At 56.7% G+C, this 23,129-nt stretch overlaps 7 protein-coding genes across 7 annotated transcripts; 3 read left to right on the top strand and 4 right to left on the bottom strand.

Moving 5' to 3' along the window:
- Window positions 1-408: 408 nt before the first annotated feature.
- Window positions 409-1,650, bottom strand: CH63R_10865 (26S proteasome subunit P45 family protein; the record flags this gene model as incomplete). The annotated part of the gene is made up of 2 exons (XM_018305839.1): window positions 409-1,343; window positions 1,416-1,650. 2 exons carry the CDS (start codon window positions 1,648-1,650, stop codon window positions 409-411), a joined length of 1,170 nt encoding a protein of 389 aa, XP_018155263.1.
- Window positions 1,651-4,150: 2,500 nt separating this feature from the next.
- Window positions 4,151-7,807, top strand: CH63R_10864 (Sodium/calcium exchanger protein; the record flags this gene model as incomplete). Its single annotated transcript, XM_018305838.1, has 3 exons — window positions 4,151-4,352; window positions 4,509-7,318; window positions 7,379-7,807. 3 exons carry the CDS (start codon window positions 4,151-4,153, stop codon window positions 7,805-7,807), a joined length of 3,441 nt encoding a protein of 1,146 aa, XP_018155262.1.
- An 861-nt stretch (window positions 7,808-8,668) lies between these two features.
- Window positions 8,669-10,493, top strand: CH63R_10863 (Oxidoreductase molybdopterin binding domain-containing protein; the record flags this gene model as incomplete). Its single annotated transcript, XM_018305837.1, has 4 exons — window positions 8,669-8,830; window positions 8,898-9,086; window positions 9,160-10,145; window positions 10,280-10,493. 4 exons carry the CDS (start codon window positions 8,669-8,671, stop codon window positions 10,491-10,493), a joined length of 1,551 nt encoding a protein of 516 aa, XP_018155261.1.
- Window positions 10,494-11,654: 1,161 nt separating this feature from the next.
- On the bottom strand, window positions 11,655-14,488 carry CH63R_10862 (Fungal specific transcription factor domain-containing protein; the record flags this gene model as incomplete). The annotated part of the gene is made up of 7 exons (XM_018305836.1): window positions 11,655-12,630; window positions 12,720-12,890; window positions 12,969-13,603; window positions 13,672-13,742; window positions 13,804-14,093; window positions 14,183-14,317; window positions 14,406-14,488. The coding sequence occupies 7 exons, from the start codon at window positions 14,486-14,488 to the stop codon at window positions 11,655-11,657; spliced, it is 2,361 nt and encodes a 786-aa protein (XP_018155260.1).
- Window positions 14,489-16,491: 2,003 nt separating this feature from the next.
- On the bottom strand, window positions 16,492-17,226 carry CH63R_10861 (Catalytic activity; the record flags this gene model as incomplete). Its single annotated transcript, XM_018305835.1, has 1 exon — window positions 16,492-17,226. One exon carries the CDS (start codon window positions 17,224-17,226, stop codon window positions 16,492-16,494), a length of 735 nt encoding a protein of 244 aa, XP_018155259.1.
- Window positions 17,227-18,108: 882 nt separating this feature from the next.
- Window positions 18,109-19,843, bottom strand: CH63R_10860 (4-aminobutyrate aminotransferase; the record flags this gene model as incomplete). Its single annotated transcript, XM_018305834.1, has 7 exons — window positions 18,109-18,155; window positions 18,216-18,349; window positions 18,410-18,501; window positions 18,556-18,791; window positions 18,849-19,543; window positions 19,615-19,650; window positions 19,704-19,843. The coding sequence occupies 7 exons, from the start codon at window positions 19,841-19,843 to the stop codon at window positions 18,109-18,111; spliced, it is 1,380 nt and encodes a 459-aa protein (XP_018155258.1).
- A 695-nt stretch (window positions 19,844-20,538) lies between these two features.
- CH63R_10859 (Succinate-semialdehyde dehydrogenase) lies at window positions 20,539-22,194 on the top strand (the record flags this gene model as incomplete). Its single annotated transcript, XM_018305833.1, has 4 exons — window positions 20,539-20,559; window positions 20,629-20,716; window positions 20,765-22,006; window positions 22,070-22,194. The coding sequence occupies 4 exons, from the start codon at window positions 20,539-20,541 to the stop codon at window positions 22,192-22,194; spliced, it is 1,476 nt and encodes a 491-aa protein (XP_018155257.1).
- Between the last annotated feature and the right edge of the window lie 935 nt (window positions 22,195-23,129).

Raw genomic sequence — 23,129 nt, 5'->3', positions numbered from 1 at the left:
TCGCTCTCTCTCTTTCTCTTTCTCTTTTGGCGTCGACGACCCAAGGACCGAGGCATCGTCAACAGGTCCGGCCACGGCGGTCGGTGTGCAGGTTGCTCGACCAGGACGACCAACTTCGGTATAATGACACGAATAATCGTAGGGCGAAAAGAGAAATAAATGTGAGTTGTGCAAGTCACCGTGGCTGATTCCGTGTCTATGTAGTCGTACATAATTAGCCGTACAAGCGCCAGTTGCGCGCGCAAATATCGCGCGGACGCTGTTTCCACCGCCACCACCCTGCCAACCAGCCCAATTCCCGCCAGTCCAGCAAAGATGTCGCCGTCGTTGCTCCGTTTTCGCACTCTTCCACTGCATGCGCCAATCTGGCACTCTCTTCCTTTTCTCTCTTTCTCTCCCGGTGCGCTCTTACTTCCAGAGCTTGCCGAGAGACACCTCCTTGTCGTCGTGCTTGTTGAGAATCTTTGCGGTGGCGAGCTCAAAGTCCTCCTGGGTGACATGGACTCTGCGCTCGCGGAGGGCGTACATGCCGGCCTCTGTGCAGACACCCTTGAGCTCGGCGCCGGAGCAGCCATTCATCTTCTCGGCAATCTTTGTGAGGTTGATACCTCTCGTCAGGTTCATCTTGCGGCTGTGGATGCGGAGAATGTCGGCGCGAGCCTCGACAGAGGGTGGGGGGAACTCGATTTTGCGGTCAATACGGCCGGGACGCAGCAGGGCGGGGTCGAGAATGTCGAGACGGTTGGTGGCCATGATGACCTTGATGTTCTTGGTAGGCTCGAAGCCGTCGAGCTGGTTGAGGAGCTCGAGCATGGTGCGCTGGACCTCCGAGTCACCGCCCGAGGAGCCCTCGACACGGGAAGAGCCGATGGAGTCGATCTCGTCCATGAAGATGATGGAAGGGGCATGCTCGCGGGCCATGACGAAGAGCTCGCGGACCATGCGGCTACCCTCACCAATGTACTTCTGCACCAGCTCGGAACCGGACACCCTGATGAACTTGCAGTCGGTGTGGTGGGCGACGGCACGGGCAAGAAGCGTCTTTCCCGTACCAGGGGGGCCGTAGAGCAGGACGCCCTTTGGTTGTGCGATACCGAGCGACTCGAAGAGCTCGGGGTGCTTGAGTCCCAGCTCGATGACCTCCTTGATTTCCTTGATCTGCTGATCCAGACCACCAATCATATCATACGTGCTATCGGGCACCTTCTCGACCATCATGAGGGAGACAAGGGGGTCGACGGAGGAGGGGAGCATCTTCTCGAGCTTGTAGCTGTCGGACAGCAGGGTTACCCGCTTGCCGACGGTGAGCTTTGTGATGTCGACGTTATCGGAGACGTCGACAACTGCGCAGATAGAAGGGTTAGTATCAGGAAACAGGATGGTTTATGGAAAACTGTTGCGAGCGAGCGACGTACCATATTTGCCTTCAGGATGCACCTTGACCAGTACCTTCTTCGTGCTCATGACCTTGACGACCTCGCCGACGTAAGAGCCAGGCTGCTGCAGGAGGCCCAGCTCTTCCCGTAGTAGCCTCACCCGGGAGTTGTAGTCGTTTCTTTGGGCTTCGAGGCGGCGGAGGACTGCTTGACCCTTGAGGATCTCGAGCTTCATGGCCTCGATCTTGTTCTGATAGTAGGAGTCGAGCGCCATCGTGATGGATGCCCCGAGGGTACGGAAATGGGCGGGGAAGAAGTGTGTTTGTATGTGCTTGCCTTGTGTGTCTGTTTTTCGAGGAGGGCTGTTCGGTGAGTCGCGGAGGGGATTCAATCGGTCGTCGAGTGCGGGGGTTGTCGTGGTTTGATGGTTGACGTTGCTGGGGTTGGGAGGGTCGTGATGGAAGCTTGTCGTTGTGGAAGGCTAGCAGTCGGATTCCGGAGTGACAGGGCTGGCTCCGTCAGTCGGTCCGTTGGCCGCAGGCAAACGACGGTCGACGCGTCCAGCAGGCATGGGTCGATCACGTGATTCTCAAGCCGGATTGGTCAGGGAACCCACTCAGGTCATCGTCGAGCTTGGAGCTTGGGTATCTGTCATCGGAGGGAGATATATTCCGATTTCCGATGATTCTGGGAAGGTCCAGCTATGGTGGTCCGTGTGCCTGGGACCCTCTGAATCGTATCTCTTGCGTGCTGCGAGGCGGCGCTCAGTGGAATGCGTAGTGACGTTTTGCTCTCCCAGTTGGGAAAGTGGAGCGCAGCACGAGACCAGAGCACATGTCGGGCAACTGGGACAGGCGGGGCATTGTTGACATGGAATCATCAGCAAGACGAGGCGAGAGAAGACAATGCGACAGATGCAAAGAGAGGCAAGTAAGTACCTGAGCGGCAACGGGACGCGATGGTCCAGGGAAAGGGCGACGGAGCGGACAACGATAGGGAACCCAACAAGCTGATCGCCTGTTCGCCTGTAGCGGCTCATGAGGGTAACAGCAATTCTGAAGCAGACTGGCGCTAGGCCGATTGAGGGCAACACGGTGATCCATGTTGTTGACCGCCGCTGTAGCGTGTGAGCGTGTCCGTGGGACCGTACGGATAGTGGGCTCTGGGCGTGAACTGCTCCACCACACCGTCCACCGCTGAAGCCCAACCCGCACAAACGTCGAGACGGCACCGAGTCTCCGCTAGTCCCTCCACTAAATTGCCCGCCAACCTGGGTACCTCCTCTCCCTAGGTACGCAGCCTAGGTCTCTTAGGAGGTACCTAACTAGGAAGATGTCAACCACCTGGCGAAGGTAAGTGAGGCGGCAGGGAAGGAAGTAAACACCAAACGACCGGCGACACACAATATTGAGCGACATCCAAGGCAATTCGAATATCCATCATCCATACGTGGGCCCTTCCCAACGAGGCCCTTCCTTTCCCTTCTTCATTTGTCTTTCCTCAAGTGGAGAGGATCAGTCATGCTGTGGCACCTGCTCGCCTGCTGCCCGCCAACCACCACCCACCGCCACCCACACCACTCACCATTCACCATTACTTCATACCTGCTCGCCCTCTATGATAGATAGCATCTTCCATGACCATCCGAGGCCATCCAAACACCATGAAGGATGCACATGACCTCCATTTGCCGATGCCGCTTGGTCGACAGTAGGTAACGCCTGACTCAGGCTGCGAAACTGGGGAAGAACACCAGTCATTCCAGTATTAGGTAGTTAGCTTGAAGATTATTAGGTGGAAAGAAATACCTGCTTTGTAGGGCCGCAGATGTATTGGTACCTTGAGCACCTACCAGTCCGCTGCCTTATACCATGTATCCGCACCACACAACACGAACATGGGATCATCACTTTTATTGACCGGCCGGCGGCAGCACCTCTGATTACAGATAGATACGCTACGGATACTGGGAGAACAACATTGAAGTATTCGGACAGCATAGGAATGGACAAGGCGAGACATCTCGCAGTCTGACCATTGCGCCATTCTTCTCTTTTTCCCCCCTTCTCCCGTCCTACCTACCTTACCCATCTATCATCTTCATATCCTGTCGTGCGTTTGTGTCTGTTTTGATTGTACATTATACAATACAATACAATACCTCCACAGTCCAGTCCACCTGCGCATCCGCTCCGTCTCTCTCTCTTTCCATCTCTCTCTTTCCGTCCTCTTTGGTTACCTCCTTGGCAACTTTCTCATTCTCTCTCAGCACGTTGCACGTCCCCGATCCTGGACAACAAACCTTGGCCAACGGACACCTGCCCGGGCCTCGACACCGACACCGACTCCTCCTCGACCTGGACCTCGACATCGACCCATACGGATACAGACAGTGCTTGGGTTCTCCGAGGAATCCTCGAATCTCACCTTGAGCCACACCACATCTCATCCACCACAACAGCACGACAGCACGGCATCCTGTTTCGTGTTCCTCTCTTTTTCTTCTAGACCCGGTTTGCCGTTCCGACACAGCACCGACCCCGGGAGAGAAAAAAAAAATCATCGTCGAAAAGCCAGTCGCGTTCTACTTGACTGACTGCTCCACGTCTTCATCATCTTCTTCCCTGTTTGCCGCCTCGTCCCGTCCGCACTAACAACCAACAACCCACATCTCCGGCACCTTGCCAACCTCCTCCTCCACCCAGCTTTCTCCAAGACTCCATCGTCCCCAAAAAGCTGCGCGCTCCATCGTCGCCCTATCGTCGTCGCCCACTATGGATCCCTCCACAGGGCCGGGCACACCGTCCCATCAGTCCAAGTCCCGCGACAGCTCGACCGCCGCATCGCCCACTGATACTCGTCACCAGGCCGCAAGGTTTGACTCTTACGTCGCTTCTCGCGACGAAGGCCTGTCCGAGAGTTTCCAGTCCTTCCAATCCACCGACACGGTGCGGAGGCGCCCAGAGGGTGGCTACGGTACGTACGACCGACCGGCCGACCCGCTGCATGCCCAGAAACTCGATACGTCTTGGTCGTCCGAGTTGCCGAGTGACCCAACAGAAAATAGTAATATCCCCTGGCTGACATCAACCCCTCCCCTTCGTGTGCTTGCAGGTTCTATACATACCCAAGGCTCCGGCTCGCAATACCTGGGCGAAGCTTCAGCTCACGATCGTTCACATTCTCGCCCTGCCCAAACTGCCAGATCGCCCATGATGGGTCCCGAACGCCCTAAGGCCTCGAGGCCCCGAAAGCCACCGATGCCCCGTCGACTTTCCACGAACCCATCCGCACCACACCGCGGTGAGGTTTTCTCCGCCGACGATGACATCTACGAGGTTGAGGCAGACGCCACCGAGCGTCATCAAGGCCAGCGCACCACCACCGCATACAGTACCCGCCGCAGACCCCAGCTGGCAACCACTCTGTCGCGCGTGCAGTCCTCCCGCAGCGAGGATGGCCAAGACGACGGAGACGAGGACGAGGGCCCTAGAACCCCCCGAGCCGAGGATACCGTACCGGACGAGTTGGAACGAGACCCTTCGGTACGCCCCGATGACGACGACGACGAGGATATCGGTGCTGAGTCTGATGGCGACGTGAGCGACGCAGAGAGCTTCACCCTCAAGGACCGTCAGCAAGCCATCAACCAGACACATCCGTTCGGTATACGATTGTGGAAGCCTGCGCTGTACAAGAAGGACCGCTCGGTGCAGAAGAATGCCGAGGGCGACATTCATTCCTCCCCCGGTGGCAGGGTTCACAGCTGGCTTCTCTTCTTCAACCTCCTTTGGACCTTGTTGTTTGGCTGGTGGATGGCAGCTTTCTCGGCCCTCGGCGCACTCGTGTGCTTCTTGTTCGCCGCGACCCCGAGCGGCAGGGAGTATGGCAGGGTCCTCTGGGGACTGGCCGGCTACCTGTTCTACCCCTTCGGCAAGTATGTCCGTCTGGAGCAGGACGAGGCCTACCTGGACGAGGACCAAGACGAGGGACGAAGCATTTCCGAGTACGAGCAGTGGCAAAGTGGTGACCTGGAGTACGGTCGGCTCTTCTTTGGCCCAGAGGGCTCTGAACGTAACCGATCCATCGTGGGCCGCTCGCGAAGGAGCATCGACTCGGAACCGAGTGAGACAGACAGTCTTTTGGGTCGCTCTGGACGCGGCGAGCGAAGCCAGACTCCGCCGCAGACCAAGCGTCGGCTATTCGGAAGGGGTCAGTGGAACATTGGACGGGTGGTCTTCTTCCTGTTCTTCTACCTGCTGCTTTCGCCCTCGCTGATCCTGGTCTCTCTGATCTGCTGGTTCTTGGTCTTCTCGATCCCCATGGGCAAGGTCACCATGCTGCTGTTTGACCAGCTGCGGCGTCACCCCTTGGCGCTCTCGTTCGAGTCCGACATAGTGCTCGCCCGCACTGCCGACACGCCCCATTCGTCCATTTTGCTGTGCACCTACCGCGCGGTGGGCATCAAGTATTGGAAATACACCATCGACGGCACCAACGTGTTTCTGATCAACCTCATGGGTGTCGTCTTCTTCGTCATCTTTGACTGGCTCATCCTCGACAACGTCCTCCATCTGCATCTTTTCATTACCTCGCCGGCCTTCCTCTTCATTGCCGGTCTGTTCTCCATCGTTCCGCTAGCCTACTTCATCGGCCAAGCTGTCGCTTCCATCTCGGCTCAATCATCCATGGGGGTCGGCGCTGCCATCAACGCGTTCTTCTCAACCATTGTCGAAGTCTTCCTCTACTGCGTCGCCCTTAACCAAGGCAAGGGTCAGCTGGTCGAGGGAAGTATCGTGGGAAGCATCTTCGCGGGCATACTCTTCCTACCCGGTCTTTCCATGTGCTTTGGCGCCATCAAGCGCAAGACGCAGCGGTTCAACGCCAGGTCCGCAGGCGTCACTTCGACGATGCTGCTGTTTGCCGTCCTTGGGGCTTTCGGCCCTACTCTCTTCTATCAAATCTACGGCACCCATGAGCTTAACTGCCTGGACTGCGTCAACCACAGCGGCATCGGCGGCGGCATCGGCGGCGGCTTGTCTCCCGTCGGCGACGGCCGCGACTGTAAGCGATGCTTCTTTTCTCAGACCCCGGCCCTGAACGATCGCTTCTACCTCGAAGCCGTTCGCCCATTCTGCTATTTCTGCGCCACGTTGCTGTTCCTTTCTTACATTGTGGGACTTTGGTTTACCCTGCGAACTCACGCCGCTGTCATCTGGAACTCAGAGATCGACGAGAAGAAACACGAGGAGGCGCACGCACACGCACACGCCCATGCCAGACAGTCGGGCCCTCACTCATTCGCCGAAACCACTGGGACTTCGGTCGATGTCCGCGACTCTCATCTCTACAAGCGCATTCTCGGCCAGTCGCTGAAGCAGGTGGGCCTTGCTACCAAGGGCGACGACACTTCCCGTCATGGCTCCGTCGCTGGACTGGGACTGAGTACTGGCAACGGCAGCGTCAGCATCCCGCATGTCGTGCCCCCCAAGTCGAGCGGTAGTGACACAACACGCTCTGTCGTCCACATCCCGGGATTCTCAGAGGCAGAGAACAACGCTCTCGTCCGCGAGGTTGCAGAGATGGCGGCCACCGCGGCCACCATTGCAGCGAGGGAGCGGATGCCTCGCAGGATCTCGGCCCAGCCCGGCAGCTCAACTGGGGCCACTCCTCGCCCTCCTGCTCTGCGCACCGCAACATTGGCCGAGAACGAGGACCTCGCGGCTGCCAGTACTGCCCAAGTGCCCCACGGTGGCCATGACGCTCCGAATTGGAGCCGTGGCAAGAGTGCTTTTATCCTCATGGGAGCCACCGTGCTCTACGCCATCATCGCCGAGATTTTGGTTGACACCGTTGATGTCGTTCTCGAGGGCTTCGCCATCGACGAGAAGTTTCTGGGTATCACTCTTTTCGCCCTGGTTCCCAACACGACTGAGTTCTTGGTAAGTTCGCGTTCGGTCGGTGGCAATCACTTTAGACATTGGCTGACAACGGCTGTATAGAACGCCATCTCGTTTGCGATGAACGGCAATATCGCACTCTCCATGGAGATCGGTTCTGCTTACGCGCTGCAAGTCTGTTTGCTCCAGATCCCAGCACTGGTGCTGTACTCTGCATTCTACGCCACCACCGAGGGCGTCGAGGACGTGAGCGCGCACACGTTTGCGCTCCTGTTCCCTCAATGGGATATGGTGACGGTGATAATCTGTGTCTTCCTGCTCAGCTACATGTACGGCGAAGGGAAGAGTAACTACTTCAAGGGCAGCATTCTGTTGCTGAGTTACCTCGTAGTTGTTGTCGGCTACTACTTCTCTGGATACACCGAGGACGCCATGAGCGTCAGCCGCTTCGATGTCATGGGAGCCGACGGACAGTACTCATCTTTCAAGACCATTGGCCGCAGTATGAATGGCGCTGTTCTTCAAGGATAGACACTTTACATAAGAGAGGGATGGTGACGATGATGGTGGATGGGGCCGCGCACGATACCCGAAGAGCAAGCAGCGAAGATTGATAAAACACGCATTGGCATGTTTTGAGCCGATTGGGTTGGGAGAAGTGTTGGGTTGGCGAGTTTTGGCAGTTGTTCTTTTAGGTGCCCCGACACGGAGGACATTGCATCACACACATTGTTTGTTTTTTGGCAGGCAGGCGGCTACGATGGAACGCTGACGGCGTTTACTGCGACGAGCATAAATTATCTAGATTACTTCTTGGTCTCATTGCGGCTCATTCGGAATACATCATTGTTTAATATCCAAAATTCGAGAAGATGGTCCTTGTTGTCATGTCGGTCAATGCCAGTACATCTGACCGCTTACTGATCGTTCGTTCTCTCGTCAGCGCCCTGCATTGGTCGGATGCCAAGGATCACCGACTTTTGACCGAGGCTGCGATGACTGACACAGGCGTCATGGTGTTAGCGTCTGTTGTTACCCTACCTAGTGCGATAGAGGCCGTGCTCCACCAAGGTATATGGAGCAAGCCCAAGTCTTGATGTGTCCATGACGGCATCGCATGGGCATGAGAACACTGCCCATTGGTGCCTTTGCCAACCCAACTTCTCCTTTCGTAGTAGTGGCGGCCATGCGGCAGTTCGGCATGGTTGCGTCGAGACAGGTCGCTGGGGTGTTAGGATGAAAGGCATGCCTGGTTGGGCCTCCGAGTTGCGATGGGCGGATGCTTCTGCCATATTAGCAACGCTCTCCCATCTGTTCTCGTGCTGAACATCCTCGCATAAAGCACATCTAGCTTCTATAGTGCACGATTTACAACCCCTCCTATTAGTCGTTATGGCTCCCGCTGAGCCAAATGCTATCCCCTTCAGGGCCAAGGGCGAGATCCCTGAATTCAAGGAAGAGAGGGACGGCTGGAAGGGATATATCGAGTGGGAGAAATACCCCGAGAAGAAGAAGTTGGTCGAGAAGCTGATGGCTCAATATGACTTTCCGGACGTGAGTGACTGGGGACATGTCTGTCCCATGACAAGATGTTGCCTGTGCTAACATGAGAGTTGCGTAGCCGCCTCAATTCCAACTGGGGCCGCTGCCCGACACGAATCCCATTCTCACGGGCGAAAGGTGGAAGCAGTACCACTATGCCCTGGGCTTGGGTCACCTGCCCGAAATCAGCTGGGACATTGTCAAGAAAGAGAAGGCGGAGGACATGATCCACGTGCTTCAGTTCCCCTACAACGGCGAACCCCCGCGGGTGAGTTGCACATCTCCAACCAGCCTTGAAACATCATGACAGACAATCTAACGACTGGGCCACTACTGCGCAGGACCGCCTCGTCGAGACGGAGCTCACCAACAACAGAGACCACTTCGTCCGCAACCACGGCGGCATCCCTGAGATCGACGCGGAAAAGTATACGCTCGACATTTCGGGCCTCGTCAACAACCCGCAGACCTTTACCCTGGAAGATCTCAAGACCAAATTTCCGCACCAGAGCAGTGTTGTCTCGCTCCAGTGCTCCGGTACCCGCCGCCTGGAGCAGATTGCGCAGTATCCTGGCGACGGCGACGAGCTTATCAACGCACCCTGGGGTGAGGGTGCCATTGGCACGGCCCGCTGGACGGGCGTCAGTCTGAAAAAGGTGATCAAGTACTGCGGCGGTCTGAAGGAAGGCGCGGGCCACCTCGAATTCTACGGTGCCGACACGTACTTCAAGAAGGGCAAGGTGCACAACTACATCGTGAGCGTTCCGTGGCGCAAGGTGAAGCTGAACGAGGTCCTCCTCGCATGGGAGATGAACGGCGAGCCGCTGCCCAAGATCCACGGGTTCCCGCTGCGCACCGTCGTGTTCGGCTACATTGGCGCGCGCAGCACCAAGTGGCTGACGGAGATCCGGGCGATCCAGCACGAGAGCGCGGCGCCGGTGCAGCGGCGCGAGTACATCTACTACACGCCGCAGATCGGGAAGCAGAACGTCAAGTACAGCAACGGCTTCTCGATCCAGGAGATGCCTGTGTCGTCGGCCATCATGTCGCCGAGGGACATGGACCAGATCGTGCACGACGGTAAGATCCGGCTGCGCGGCTGGGCCTTCTCGGGCGGCGGGCACTGGCCCGTCCGGGTCGAGGTCAGCAGCGACGGCGGGTCGGTGTGGTACGAGGTGCCGTACGACAAGTTGACGACCAAGTACTTTCACGCGTGGCGGCTGTGGGAGATTGAGCTGCCTGTCGACGCCGAGGGATGGCTGGAGTTTTGCGTGCGGACGTGGGACAACGCGTGTAACACGCAGCCTACCTATGTGCGCTCTGCTTGGTAAGTCTCTCTTCATCCTGCTCATCCCGCTGTTTACCCCCCTTCCCCCTTTTACACCTGGCCCATGGCAGATGGGTATCATGCCAAGAAAGAGCCGAACGCTGACGAAGGGATTATTCGTGCTTGTTCTACAGGAACTGGGACCTGCACGTCACGTCCTCGGCCCACCGCATCAAGGTCTACAGCATGAACCGGTCGCGGCCCGAGACGGCGGCCAGGCTGAAAAAGCTCGAGGAGAAGGGGATCCCCATCTTGCCGATCACTCACCCTGTCGAGATCGACCTGGAGTCGGACGAGGAGTACGAGAGAAACATGGCGGCGCAGGGTGGTCGGGACCCGGTGGAGTGAGAGGGAGTAAAGTTAGACGTGGTGATTGATGATGCCGGTTTCATTCACATGAGAGGGAACTTGCGATGGTCTTTTGGGGTTCTAGACTCAGGCTGGACCAGCTTGCATCGATCAATCTTGCAATTTTACCGGAGCAAGAGCAAAAGAAGAAGAGGAGAGATACATGCAGGGAAGGACTAACGCTCTAAAGATTCAATCTCCTTCACCCACTCGACGGCCAACAGTCAGCCAAGCATTCTTACGTTCCCTTCGGATGGTGTAGTAGGGGAGAAGTTCCCACACTGAGAGGTATGAAGCCAAGGCGGTCCCTTCTTAAGGTCGCACAGGTATACGGCGGGAAGAAAAACGTATGAGTGTCATACCCACAACTGAACATATCAGAGAACTTCCCACACAAGAGCGCCAAAAAATGACATCTCCGAACCCAGAATCGAACTAGGGACCTTTCGATTATCTTGGATTACCATTACAGTCGAACGTGATGAACCAACTACACCATTCGGAGCGGGGCACCTTTGACAGGTGCGAATGGATGATTGTGCCCACTGAGCGGCGCTGGCCAGTTCTTGTACTCTGTTGCCCACGTTCGGCTGTAATTGTAATGGTAACACCATAATAATGGACCTGGGCTCAGAGAGCGTTCATCTTGTACCGATGCCATGTTCGCTGTGACTTTGACCGACCCCTCCACTGCCTTTTCCTCTTTGCTGCCCGCCATGATGCTTCAGGTAGGTGGTCTTCTGCTCTCATATCCGAGTAGCGTTGCAACAGACCACCGAACCACCTTCGCACATTTGGATTAGCAGCAGTGGCTTGTTGGTTTGGTTGTTACCAAAAAGATACTCCAGCTTTCCAGAGGAGTCGTTTGCCAATATATGCCCTAGATGTGTTCCATCCACGCTGTGTCAACGTACGTTAGCCAAAGGTGTCGGCTGGGTCAAGGCCGGCGGAGATGCAATAACTCGAACCATGTCCAGCCGCCGGCCTGGGAATTTCACGGCGTCGAGGACGTACACATACATTGCTCCACCTCTCAGGCAGATGGGCTGATGATCAAAAAGGACACGAAACCATTCTCAGTTTGGCCAGGGTCTTTCCGCCATGACTTGCGGACCTCGTCCTCGCATTTTTTGAAGTCTTTATCATATCACTCTCAACTCATCAGAGACCCATCCAGTTTCCGTCGACGCCCCCGGCCATGCCTTCAAAACCCGGCACGTACCCATTCTCAAACATAGCCGAAAACTGGTCGAGAGCCGGCGGCATCGGGGACAGGCTCCCATCAAGACCGAAAAACGGCATAGCCGGCGGCAGCGACGCCGTGCCCTGCCGCCCCGCCCCGGGGGCGACGTGTCCGCCGTGGCCGTGGTGTCCCCGCCACAACCCCGCAGGGTGCGGCGGGATGGGCAGCGCCGCGTCGAGACCCCTCTCGCTCCTCGCATCCTGTGCCGGCGTGTCCGTCTTCCACAGCATCTCCCACTTCTTGAACCTCGCGTAGTCCGACTCCTTGGCGGACACGGCCTCGTCGGCCGTGTCGAGCCTCGAGATGGCGCGCTCAAAGGCCTCGATCAGCGACATCTCGGACTTGGCCGACTCGCCGCCCGCCGACATCTCCCGGAGCATCGCCATGCCCTCCCTCAGCGCGTCGCGCAGGCGGTCCGTCTTCTTCTGCAGGCACTGCGTGATGATGACGAGCAGCGCGGCGCGGCAGGAGCTGAACTCGGTGTACGACGCCCGCGCGAGGCCGACGCTGTTGCGGAGCAGGCGGCACGTCTCGATCACGCACAGCGCCGCGTCGACGCAGTCCGCCACCAGGACCGAGCGGGGGTGCGTCTTGCTCGTCGAGCCGCTCGAACGCGGCGGCACGGCCGAGTCGGCGGGCGACCCGGACGAGCTCGCGGTGCTGCGTGCCGAGTCGCGGGGGAAGATGAAGGGCCGCCCGGCGAACATGCGGACGAGGCAGTATTCCAACCTCAAGTGCATGGTGGGCCGGAAGACGGCCGGACCAGTGGCGGGGTCTTTGCAGAAGGTCGGCTCCGGGAGGCTGTTCCACCAGTTGTGTAGCTGGGTCTTCATCTCCACGAGCTTGGCCATGCCCTCGGGTATCTCTTGCTTTTCGTACGTCTTGAACAATGATCTAAGGGGCGGGGCGAGAGGGAGTGTTAAGATGGATAGACATTGAGAGGGAGAGATTTGCTACGGGGATGCGCGGGGGGCGTGACTGACATTTGATGGGCGATCCGGCTCAGAGCGTTGTTGAGCCGGAGTGTTGCCAACATGTGAGCTGTGTTTGGCGGCGCAGGGCCGGGCCAGATGTCTGGTCGGTCTACCGGCAGCTCTGCATCGACATCGCTGGCGGCGATGGATATTGGCCGGCCGTGGAATATACCAATGCGTCTATGAAAGACAAGACGAGTCAGTATACACTTTCACATTTCGGGGGAGGAGGAGGAGGAGGAGGAGGATCTCGCTCACTTCTCCGTCGTGTAGGCCGTCCACCACACACGATTTCTCGTCTCACGGATGACGGGATCGATACCGTCTCCGGGGTACTTCCGATGCATGCCGTTCTGGATCGCCAGTTTGACAGCGAGGTTCAAGTAGACATACGACAGCCCCGAGGCGTCAAGCGGCAGAGTATACAATCCTATCAGAAGGCATGCCTGGACGCTTTCCAAGGACGATATTGTGATGACATCGGGGACCAGTCGGCATGCCTGCTGGTAGAACATGATGCCAATCGTATCCTCAGAGAAGGGGCTCGTGTCAACGGCGGCCGCGTTCGGAGGCCCGCCTCTTTCGTCGCGAGAGTCCAGGTAGGCATACTGGGTCCCGATGGCGAAGATGATGAGGATCATGCACACGGTGCCGACATCCCGCCGCGTCAGGGATGTCGAGTTGTCGTACACCAGGTCCAGCTTGTCGTTGAGCCAATGGCGCTCGACGTAAAAGTAGCTGGTCTCTGCGTGGTTGAAGAAGGCGTGGACAAGGAAGTCGGCGACGTAACGCGGCGGCAGGGACGACAGGGAAGCTACTGTATTGGAGGACGACTGCAGCTCTTCCGGACGGTAGTACTCCTTGAACTGCGTCTTGGGGCCATCCGGGGCGTCCTGGACGATGGTCAACAAGGGGCTTCACAGATGGAAGGGATATGAGGATGGGCATCTAGTAGACATACGTTTACACACTGCTCGATCCACTGCTTTATTCGCATGGAGAAGTTCCAGTGGGAGAACTCGCCCGAGTAGTCTGACAGGCAGGGTTAACGAGGTTGTCTCTAACGCCGGGCTCTTTGGGGACACTGGCTTACGTGTGATGTTGTTCTCCAGAGGCTGGACCGTGATCTCATCTACCTTGAACGAGTCGGAGCTCTGTGATTGCACTTCCGCATCGGCGCCGACCTCGGGCTCCATGGAAACGTCCGCCTCAGCTCCGGCTCCGGGAACCCCGGGGCCGGCACGTCCTTTTTCGAAGGACTCGGTCAAGGTCTTCAAGGTCTCGGCATCCAGCGTGCTCTTGCCAGTGTAGTGCGCCAGCAGCCGCTCCATGTAAGCCATCCTCTGCCTTAAATGAGAATCCTCGTGGTGCGAGGGGCGTGGTCTGTGATACACGGCAAGGGGCCTGGTCAGCCATGTGTTGGCGGCGATCAATGGGAGGTCTATCTAGAACATATGGATTTAGGTAGCTACCTCGATGTGGTCTCGGACCCGGGCTCATCTCTGGTTGTGGGCGTGAGGAACTCGCACTGCCGGCGCAGGCGGGTGCACCGGCGGCAGGGGACTCCTCCGTCGCATTTCTCCTTGAGTCTCCGACACCCGTCGCAGCTTGGTCGCGTCAGCATAAGGCAGTTCTGTTTTCTGGTCAAGGAAGACGGAGAAGCGGAATGAGAGGGGGGGAGGGGGTTCATCCTACGCTCGAACAGCCCGCTTCCTCTCCTTATCGGCGACGCGGCGCTGCTTGTGTCGTTGCAGACGCAGGCCGTCCTCGGGATCCATCTACGATTCGGAGGTCGTGATAGCCGATAAGCACAAAAAAAAAACCCCCCAACAACAACCCCGTATGTAGGCAGTTGATAACGCGCGGCGGATGGGCGAGCAGAGCCGATCAACAAGGCCAGCCGAGGGCCCGGGCCGGTCGAGTGAAGGGCTCCTTTGCGAAGGCTGCCCTTTTGCCGACGGTGTTCAAGTGCAAGTCCGTGGATCAGAAAGGAAGGTCTAGTCTCTCCGCGTCTCACTCACACTCGGGGGGGTTTATCTTTCAGTCCCTTGCAGTTCCTCGGGTACAGGGCGGGCGAGCAAGGTATGCGGGTGGATAAAGTGAGGGAATCGGTTGAATGAGCGTGTAAGAGGAGCTAAGATAGGCTGAGATGAGAAGGGCCCCTCCCTAACGTGTATGCCAATGCCGCTTGTCCTTTTCCCGAGTGAGAGTGAAAGACAGAGTGAGAGTGAGGGCAAGAGAGGGGAAGCAAAGGCAGAAGTTCGGCGAAACCTGTGCCGCGGTCGGGGCGATCGGACAAAGGCCCCATCTTTTCACAAGACGCGGGGAAGCCGGGCTATATCCCGGTCGGGGCCGAGAACCTGCATGAGATACGCATCCTTGAACCCAGGATCTGGAGTTGGTGCTTGACTCGTCATGCGGAGGAAATTTCGCACGTTTGTTCTGCGATTTTTGATCGATATACGGACACAGGGGAACGAACAGCCAGTCATACATGGTCTACATTTCAGAACTTGGGCTTCGACTATGCTTCCCACAGAGACATGAACGAGCCGGAAATGGTCGCATAATTCTCGATAGATAGGTGGTCTCGAAAAAGACCCCGTCACGCACCATTACCTCCACATACTTGCTATGTACAGAGAAAAATTCTCGGCATGCCGTGGCATAGTCGATGAGTATCTACCTGTACAGAACTGTCCCGGCTTCTATGAAACTGCTCCCAAATGCATCATGAAGTCGGAGCTGCAGCCCGTCTACACCCGCTCCATCTTGGCGCCGCTCTCTTCCAAGCCCCGGAATTACCTCTGCGTGTACCCGTCTAAGCCCGCCGTTGCGCCCTGCAGTTGTACTAGCCCGTCCAACAAATGTTGTTGAACCATGCAGTCCGCTTTTATGCCAAATCACAAGCCTCACGCCTCGTGCCGCCTACCATGATCTCTCCGCAGAATTTGAGACCGTCGTAAAGCACAAGCACTTTGTCAGCCACTTTGGATGGCTAAGGTCACGCGTCTGTATCACGTGACCTCTCCCACGGGTACACAGGCCCGGTCCTTCGCTTTAGAGAGGTCTTGGAAGAATCAAACACGGTTCGTTCTTCATTTTCTAGACGTATCGTGGTCATCATAGATACGGAGTTGCGACACCTGCGATTCCAGCACCAATGGTGACCAAGTCACTGAAAGTGGGAAGCCCAGGGTAGTGCGTTGATCACCAAGGACCCACGAAGAGTTCCAGAAGGGCGTGATAGGGCTAGGAAGCGGCCATCAATCAGTCCGTCGGCTTCTTTGCAGCCATGTCCGTAAGCAGCAACCTTGATACTGCCTCGTCAACTAGACTTTCACCACACAACAGCAAGTTTTCAGGTGAGACAGACACAAGCAGCGACTATTTGTAACCAGGAGGGTTTGTTGTGCACACTTGGATATTATCGAAAACAAACGGGACGTCTTGTCAACGCGACTGCTGATCGGACCATCGATTTGCGTCAAGAATCATTGAACGTGAGATGAGGGAAAGAGAGGGGGCGGTGTTGATGTCGAAGATAACCTAAGCCGAGTCCCTCCAACCAACGCCCAAATAGAAGTTGCTCGCGCTTCGGAAGTTGGGGCGGGAAATGCGGCGGGGGTCCGAAACCGGAGGCCCATCCGGACACGATTCAGCACGGGACCGGCAAAGTGCCGGTCCCGACCACCTTGTGATAAGCAAATTATAGACTCGCAGTGACATCAAGTATTGATTGGTATTGGTGCGAGAACGAAGCCAAACCCCACCATCTCAATCACGCTTCCTGGCCCTCCGACGCGGCGATAATCTTCCGTGCCATCTCCGGCAGTTCGGTCGCCATCACATCCATCTCACCAAACAAGTCGGTGCATGGCTCCCCCTCGTACACAGCGCACCAGGCGCCCCTGAACCCGCACCCTTTGGCCGCCGACGCGTCCCACATGTGCGCCGCGGCAAACCAGGCCTCCTCGCCATTGAAGCTCTCCAGCACGGGCTGATAGGCCCTGGGATCCGGCTTCCCGATCCCGTCCGCGTCGCAGCTCCGCAGGTTCTCCGCGGGCATCTCGATGCCGTTCCTCTCAAAGTAGCCACCCACGCGCTTCGCGTCGCCCGCCGTGAACGCCCAAACCGTGAAACCCGCTCCTCGCAGCAGCGCGAAGCACTCCTTGATGCCGGGCCGGGCCTCGAGCTCGAGAAAGCGGTCCATGATGAAGGTGATGTCGTCGTCGGTCGCGAGCTCACGCGGCTCCGGGACGCCGGCCATGAAGAGCATGCGATAGAAGAGGCTGCGGAAGATGTCGTAGAAGCGCTTATACCGGCCCTGGATGCTGAGGTAGGTGTACTCGCGCTCGGCCGCCTCGATCCACGCGAAGCCCAGCAGCGCGGGCTTGATGTTGTACTCTGCAAGCCTGGGACCGAGACGGGTGTCGATGGCGCGATGGATGGCGTCGTAGGACATGCAGGTGCCTACGATATCGAAGACGACGTGCTTTCTTGGTGGCGAAGACATGGTGCTTACTCTGGCTTGTGCAAGGTGGATCGTCGATGTGGTGACAGATGTGGAATGATAAGGAGCGAGGCTTCTGGGCTGATAGGAGTCTTGATCATGACCCCTGGCTCAAACGCATATATGTATTCCTGGAGGATTCAGGATTCTTCCTCGGTTATCAAAACAAGGTAATCTTGAGCACACGTAGAGATTAATTCATCACAGATACGCATCATCCCTATCTCGGCGCCTGGGCAGTGAAAGTGGGCGGGGTACCGGTGAATGCGACGACAGCGTCCGGCTTCATCGGCGGACCCAATGGGCCGGTTGACTATCAGTCGACGGATGAGCAATCCCTGAAAAGCGTTCCTCAGATAGAATAACAGACAGTTCCCGGGTTTTCTTGATAAGCTGCCGGCCGGGAACTGTAACATGTGTGACTTCCGGCCGGTCATTAGCATGAGCGGCTTTGCTTTGACATCACAAGCACACGCTGGACCCGTCGTCAAGGAAGCTGATTGGGCATTAGCCGTCGGGATTTCTTGAATATGCCAAAGGATCGGACATTAAGCTTACGATTAACGATGGGCGCAGCGATGAAGTTGGTTGTACTTTTCGAGATGAATGGGTAATCCCATGGTGTGCCATCCGAGTTCCCAGCTGCACCTATTAGGTGGGCTTTTCGCGGCCCTTCATGTCACTACACGACGTGCAAGTCCATTTGAGTAAGGAGACAATTCAAAGTATATCTTTCTAAATTCTCACACCGTAGTCTTTTCCTATCATTATGGTATCTTTTGCCAAATGCCCTCTAAATGACACTGGCCTGTCGTGGGAGTCAAAATCAATGCTATGCTATCCGTCTTTTCCGTTTTCAATCCGTGCCGTGACCCGATAATACTTTTACAAAGAGGAAAAGGTCTTCTCAAACGCCGAAATGAGGATGGGAACTGCGAGTCTTGTCAGATACACGATTTCAGGCTGTAGCGGGTGGTGTGGTGTGGGCTTACTGTGAGACTCCTCAAAGATGAGCATGGGCCTGAGTCTAATGGTCTCCTTGCCGCAGGCACCGATGTTGACGCCGAGACGCTTCATCGAGCTCGTGACAGCTGCAGCGCTCTGGGTATCGAAAGCAATGTAGGTTCTATTACGCGTGTCAGCGAGACAAGCTCTGGTCCTGGGCGTCGTATGTGGCTTCACTTACCCCTGGCCCTTGCCGCGCAAGTTCTGGACGTGCTCGGGGTACTTCTGAGCAAGCTTCTCCATCTCGGAGTAAAGGACATCTCCAACGCGAGCCTGCGGCGTGTTAGCTACGAGAAATCGAGTTCAGGGACAGCGTGGTGACTGTACAGTTTGCTCGACGAGGTTCTTGTTGCGGATCTCGTCAATCACGGCCTTGCAGACGATGACGCGAGCGGCATCGCCAATCCAGGTGTTGAACTGACGGTAGGCCTTGTCGGGGACCAACATGGGGTCGCCGAAGAAGTAGCCGGCGGTCTGGGCCTTCTTGGAGAAGGTGACGATATCGGGAGGCGAGGTGAGGTTCCAGTGAGCGTGTCCCCAGAACTTTCCAGTGGCACCGAAGCCTGCGACTAGCGTCAGCGAGTTCTGTATGGCAGGTCAACATCAGAGGGAGAACTCACCAGTCTGGACCTCGTCAACGATCATGACAACGTTGTGCTTCTTGGTGATGTCACGGAGACCCTGGAAGAAGGCCGGGGAAGCATGGTTGTCACCACCCTCGGACTGGATGGGCTCAACGATGACGGCGGCAACCGGGCAGTGCCAGTTCTGGATCAGCTTCTCAACCTCCTCCAAGCACCGCTTCTCCTCAGCGTCGTTCTCGGCGGCGTGCTCCTCGAGAGGGTACTTCAGGGCGGGGAAGGAGGCCTGGGGCCAGTTGAAGGAGGGGATGTCGAGCTTGTGGACGGCCTTGGACCGGGTGGTGGACAGACTGCCGAAGCCGCGGCCGTGGAAGGAGTTCTTGAAGCTGAGGATGGCGAGCTCGGGGGATCCAGGGGCGGTGTTCTGGAGGCAGGACTGGATCTCCTCGTTGGACCACTCGGCCTCACCACGCTCGCGGCGGCGGTAGAGCATGAAAGCGGCCTTGTAGGCCAGCTCGTTGGCCTCAGAGCCGGACTGGGCGGTGAAGATGTGGTTGTGGCCCTCGGGGGCGGCCTTCATCAGACCCTCCTGAAGGAGGTCGTGCCAGAATGCAGAGGGGAAGTTGCCGATGGCAGGTCTGTTGACAAGGGCGGAGATCATCTCGGGCGACTTGGCGGCCTCGATGAGAGTGGGGTTGTTGTAGCCGACGGGGATGGAGGCGATCTGAGAGTAGCTATCCGGGGCAGATTAGCGAGCTGCGGATCGACAGGCTGCCGAGGACGATCGGCGGGCCCGGGAACTTACACATCGAGGTATCTGTTGCCGTCAACGTCGACGATGCTGGGGTCTCATTGTCAGCGTTCGTTCACCAGGTGGCCGTGGTTGCCGCGTACTAGTTTCCGGAGCTCTTGTCGTAGTCGACAACGAAGTAAACGGCGCGGGCGTCGAAGAAGGTATCAAGCTTCTTGGCGCAGGCCTTGGACATGGGCCCAGGCACCTCCGTGGTGACCGAGTGCTCGATGACGGCGGGCATCTTTGGGTGTGTATGTGCTGATGGGCCTTGGATATATCGGGGTTGTGGCGATCTTCTCGAAGTGAAGCTGAGAGAAAGAACTTGTAAGGCTGGGTGTTGTAGGATTTCGCTGATTTGGGCACAGAGTAAGGTTATTGTCCAGCGTTGGGAGTCGAGTATTTATCGACCGAAAACGTGTCCGTGAGCCTCCGTTCGCCCCCCTCTTCATGACTGAGGACCGGGGACGAGCCGGCCGGCTCGGGGACCGGCCCCATCCGGGGCCCAGACCAAGACGAACCGCCCCACCGAATCTCCATCGGACCTAGCATGATCCATCCTCACAATCCGGTTGCGGTTTATTGCTGTCACACAGCGCATAGAGGCGTGTTTTTTTGGAGGCGTTTTTCTTCATGTTTTGTGGAATTGGTCCGTTCTTTTACCAAACGCAGCATGTTGATATGTGTCAACACCCCCCTCCCCTCCGCCACGTGGCCCGCTCCGGCTCCGGGCCGGTCCCACTGAACATGAGCGTCATTTCCACACCGGTATGGACAGGCACGGCGATGCCGCATCAGGGGCATCGCCGATTCGACGCCATAATGAGATGCTCATATAAACAGCAGATCGCATGAGGCCTTTTGGCTTGCCGGGGCAATTTCAGACATCAGACCACTCTTCTGCAAGGACCACATTGAGGTGCATTGTTTTTATCCACGATGGCATCAAGCACACACCAGGTAAGTCATGTCGGCGGAGCATTTCACTCAGGACTGAAGTGCATAGAATTGATACTGACTTCACAACAGTTGAAGGATGCTTCACTTCTGAAGACATCGTGCTACGTGAACGGCAAATGGGTCGGCGCAGAGTCTGGCAAAGTTTTTTCTGTTGAAAGTAGGTACTGGTCATCTTTGAACGGGCCGAGACTAACCTGTGATCTAGATCCCTCGACTCTTGCCGAGGTCGCCAAATGCCCCGAGTTCGACGAGAAAGACACCGAGGCGTCCATCTTGAGGGCTCACGATGCCTTCAAATCCTATCGCAAGACACCGGCAAGGGCCAGGGCCCGGTTGCTGAGGAAGTGGTACGACCTGATGATGGAGAACGCCGAGGACCTGGCCACGATCATCACTCTTGAGAACGGCAAGCCCATGGCCGACGCAAGGACCGAAGTCGCTTACGCCGCGTCCTTCTTCGAGTGGTTTTCCGAAGAGGCCCCGAGAATCTACGGCGACACCATCCAGGCGAGCAACCCCAGCTGTCGTCTCGTGACGCTCAAGGAGCCCATTGGTGTCTGCGGTCTCATCGCCCCGTGGAACTTCCCTGCAGCCATGATCACCCGCAAAGTCGGTCCGGCGCTGGCTGCAGGCTGCACTGTAGTCGTGAAGGCACCTGCCGAAGCACCCCTGACGGCCTTGGCCCTGGCAGAGCTCGCGCACAGGGCGGGGATCCCCGCTGGCGTCGTCAACATCATCACCGCCCTTGACAACACAGTGTCCGTGGGAAAGGTCCTGACCACGCACCCGGTCATCAAGAAGGTCTCCTTCACTGGATCGACCGGTGTTGGAAAGATCTTGATGAACCAGTGCTCCTCGACGTTGAAGAAGCTCTCGTTCGAACTCGGCGGGAACGCCCCTTTCATCGTCTTCGAGGATGCGGACCTCGACGCAGCTCTCAAAGGCCTGATCGCATCAAAGTTCAGGATCTCAGGCCAGACGTGCGTGTGCGCCAACCGCATCCTGGTACACAGCAAGGTCTACGAAAAGTTCTCGCAGATGGTAGTGGACGCCATCAAGGGCTTCGTGGTTGGCGACGGGTTCGGAGAGGAGACAACCCATGGTCCCCTGATTCACGGCCGCGCGGTTTCCAAGGTTGACGATCACGTCAAGGATGCCGTATCCAAGGGCGCTCGCGTGCTGCTGGGTGGCAAGCCCCGGACCGATCTGGGCCCCAACTTCTTCGACCTCACTGTGTTGGCCGGCATGAAGCCTGGCATGAAGATTTGCTCCGAGGAAACGTTTGGCCCCGTGGCGGCATTTTTCGCCTTTGACACAGAAGAGGAGGCGGTCGAGCTCGCGAATGACGCCGATGTTGGTCTCGCGGGATATTTTTTCAGCAAGGATGTTTCCCGATGCTGGCGTGTGGCAGAGGCCTTGGAGGTTGGCATGGTCGGTGTCAATATTGGTGAGCAGCCGCTCGAGTGATTCCTCCCGAAACCGTCCTTACTAATTCAACCCCTTACAATAGGAGCCATCAGCGACCCAGCTGCACCTTTCGGCGGTGTGAAGCAGAGTGGGTTTGGTAGAGAGGGCAGCAAGTATGGCATTGACGAGTTCTTGGTGACGAAGATGGTTATGACCGGCATCGAATGATGGAAAGAGATGAAATGCTATAGACTTTGATACCAATAGAGCGAACGTCTTTGATAGATGTATAAAACTGACAGAACGATTTACAACCCTCGTGAAGTGGACTGTCCGTTCGGTAGGAGGAATAGAAAATTACATGGCCCGTGTGTCAAGAACCAAAGCCGGTTTAAGGTAGCTGACGGAAGACACAACAGACACTGCTGTCAAATTGCCTCAGGTTCAAATTGTCAGTCAGACATCCTTTTGTTTGGAACATAAGGACCCGAGATCGAACGGAGGTGTCGAGACTTCGACTAACAGACACTGAGCGCGGTGAAAGTAGTTTAAGCTCATGGCGGATTGCAATCGACGATTAGTGACTGACCAAGTAACGTACTCGTATGCTTGAGATGCCTTGTCAGCCTAGATGATAAAGTTTGGACAGAGTGATGATGTGCTTACTACGAAATCACCTGTCAGCGAGGCACTTGACAAGTCACCCAGTACAACACAGAGTATCCGCACCGACGGACCCCGCAAGAGGGATCGAAGAATAAGCGCAGGGACGGTGGATCCTCTTGCTCGTTACATGTTGGTTGCAGGGAGGATTACCAGAGCCTCATAGCTAGGCTAGGTACGATGAACTATGTTGTATATCTTCCCGGGGTACTACGGCAACTACAGCTCCCAAACGCCAGACTTTATCCAGCACAGAGCATGTAGCCTAATGTAGCCCCAGAGAAACGAAAGAGTCAAGTGGTGTCTCTGGTGGCGGGACAGAAAGTCGGAAATCAGATGAGTTGACAAGTTGAATGGCGTCGAAAATCAGACATGAGGGAGAACAACTTCCGCAAGACGAGCAACGAGAAAATCAAACCTAAGTGTTTCAGTTCACCATGGATCTACCAAGACATCATTCCATAAACAGATGAGGTGGATCGTGGTTCCCCATCATTTCC

Source organism: Colletotrichum higginsianum (assembly GCF_001672515.1).
Source record: "Colletotrichum higginsianum IMI 349063 chromosome 7 map unlocalized unitig_7, whole genome shotgun sequence".
Classification (NCBI taxonomy): domain Eukaryota; kingdom Fungi; phylum Ascomycota; class Sordariomycetes; order Glomerellales; family Glomerellaceae; genus Colletotrichum; species Colletotrichum higginsianum.
Note: the sequence above shows the minus strand (reverse complement) of the source record. Positions and strands in the feature narration are given on the sequence as shown.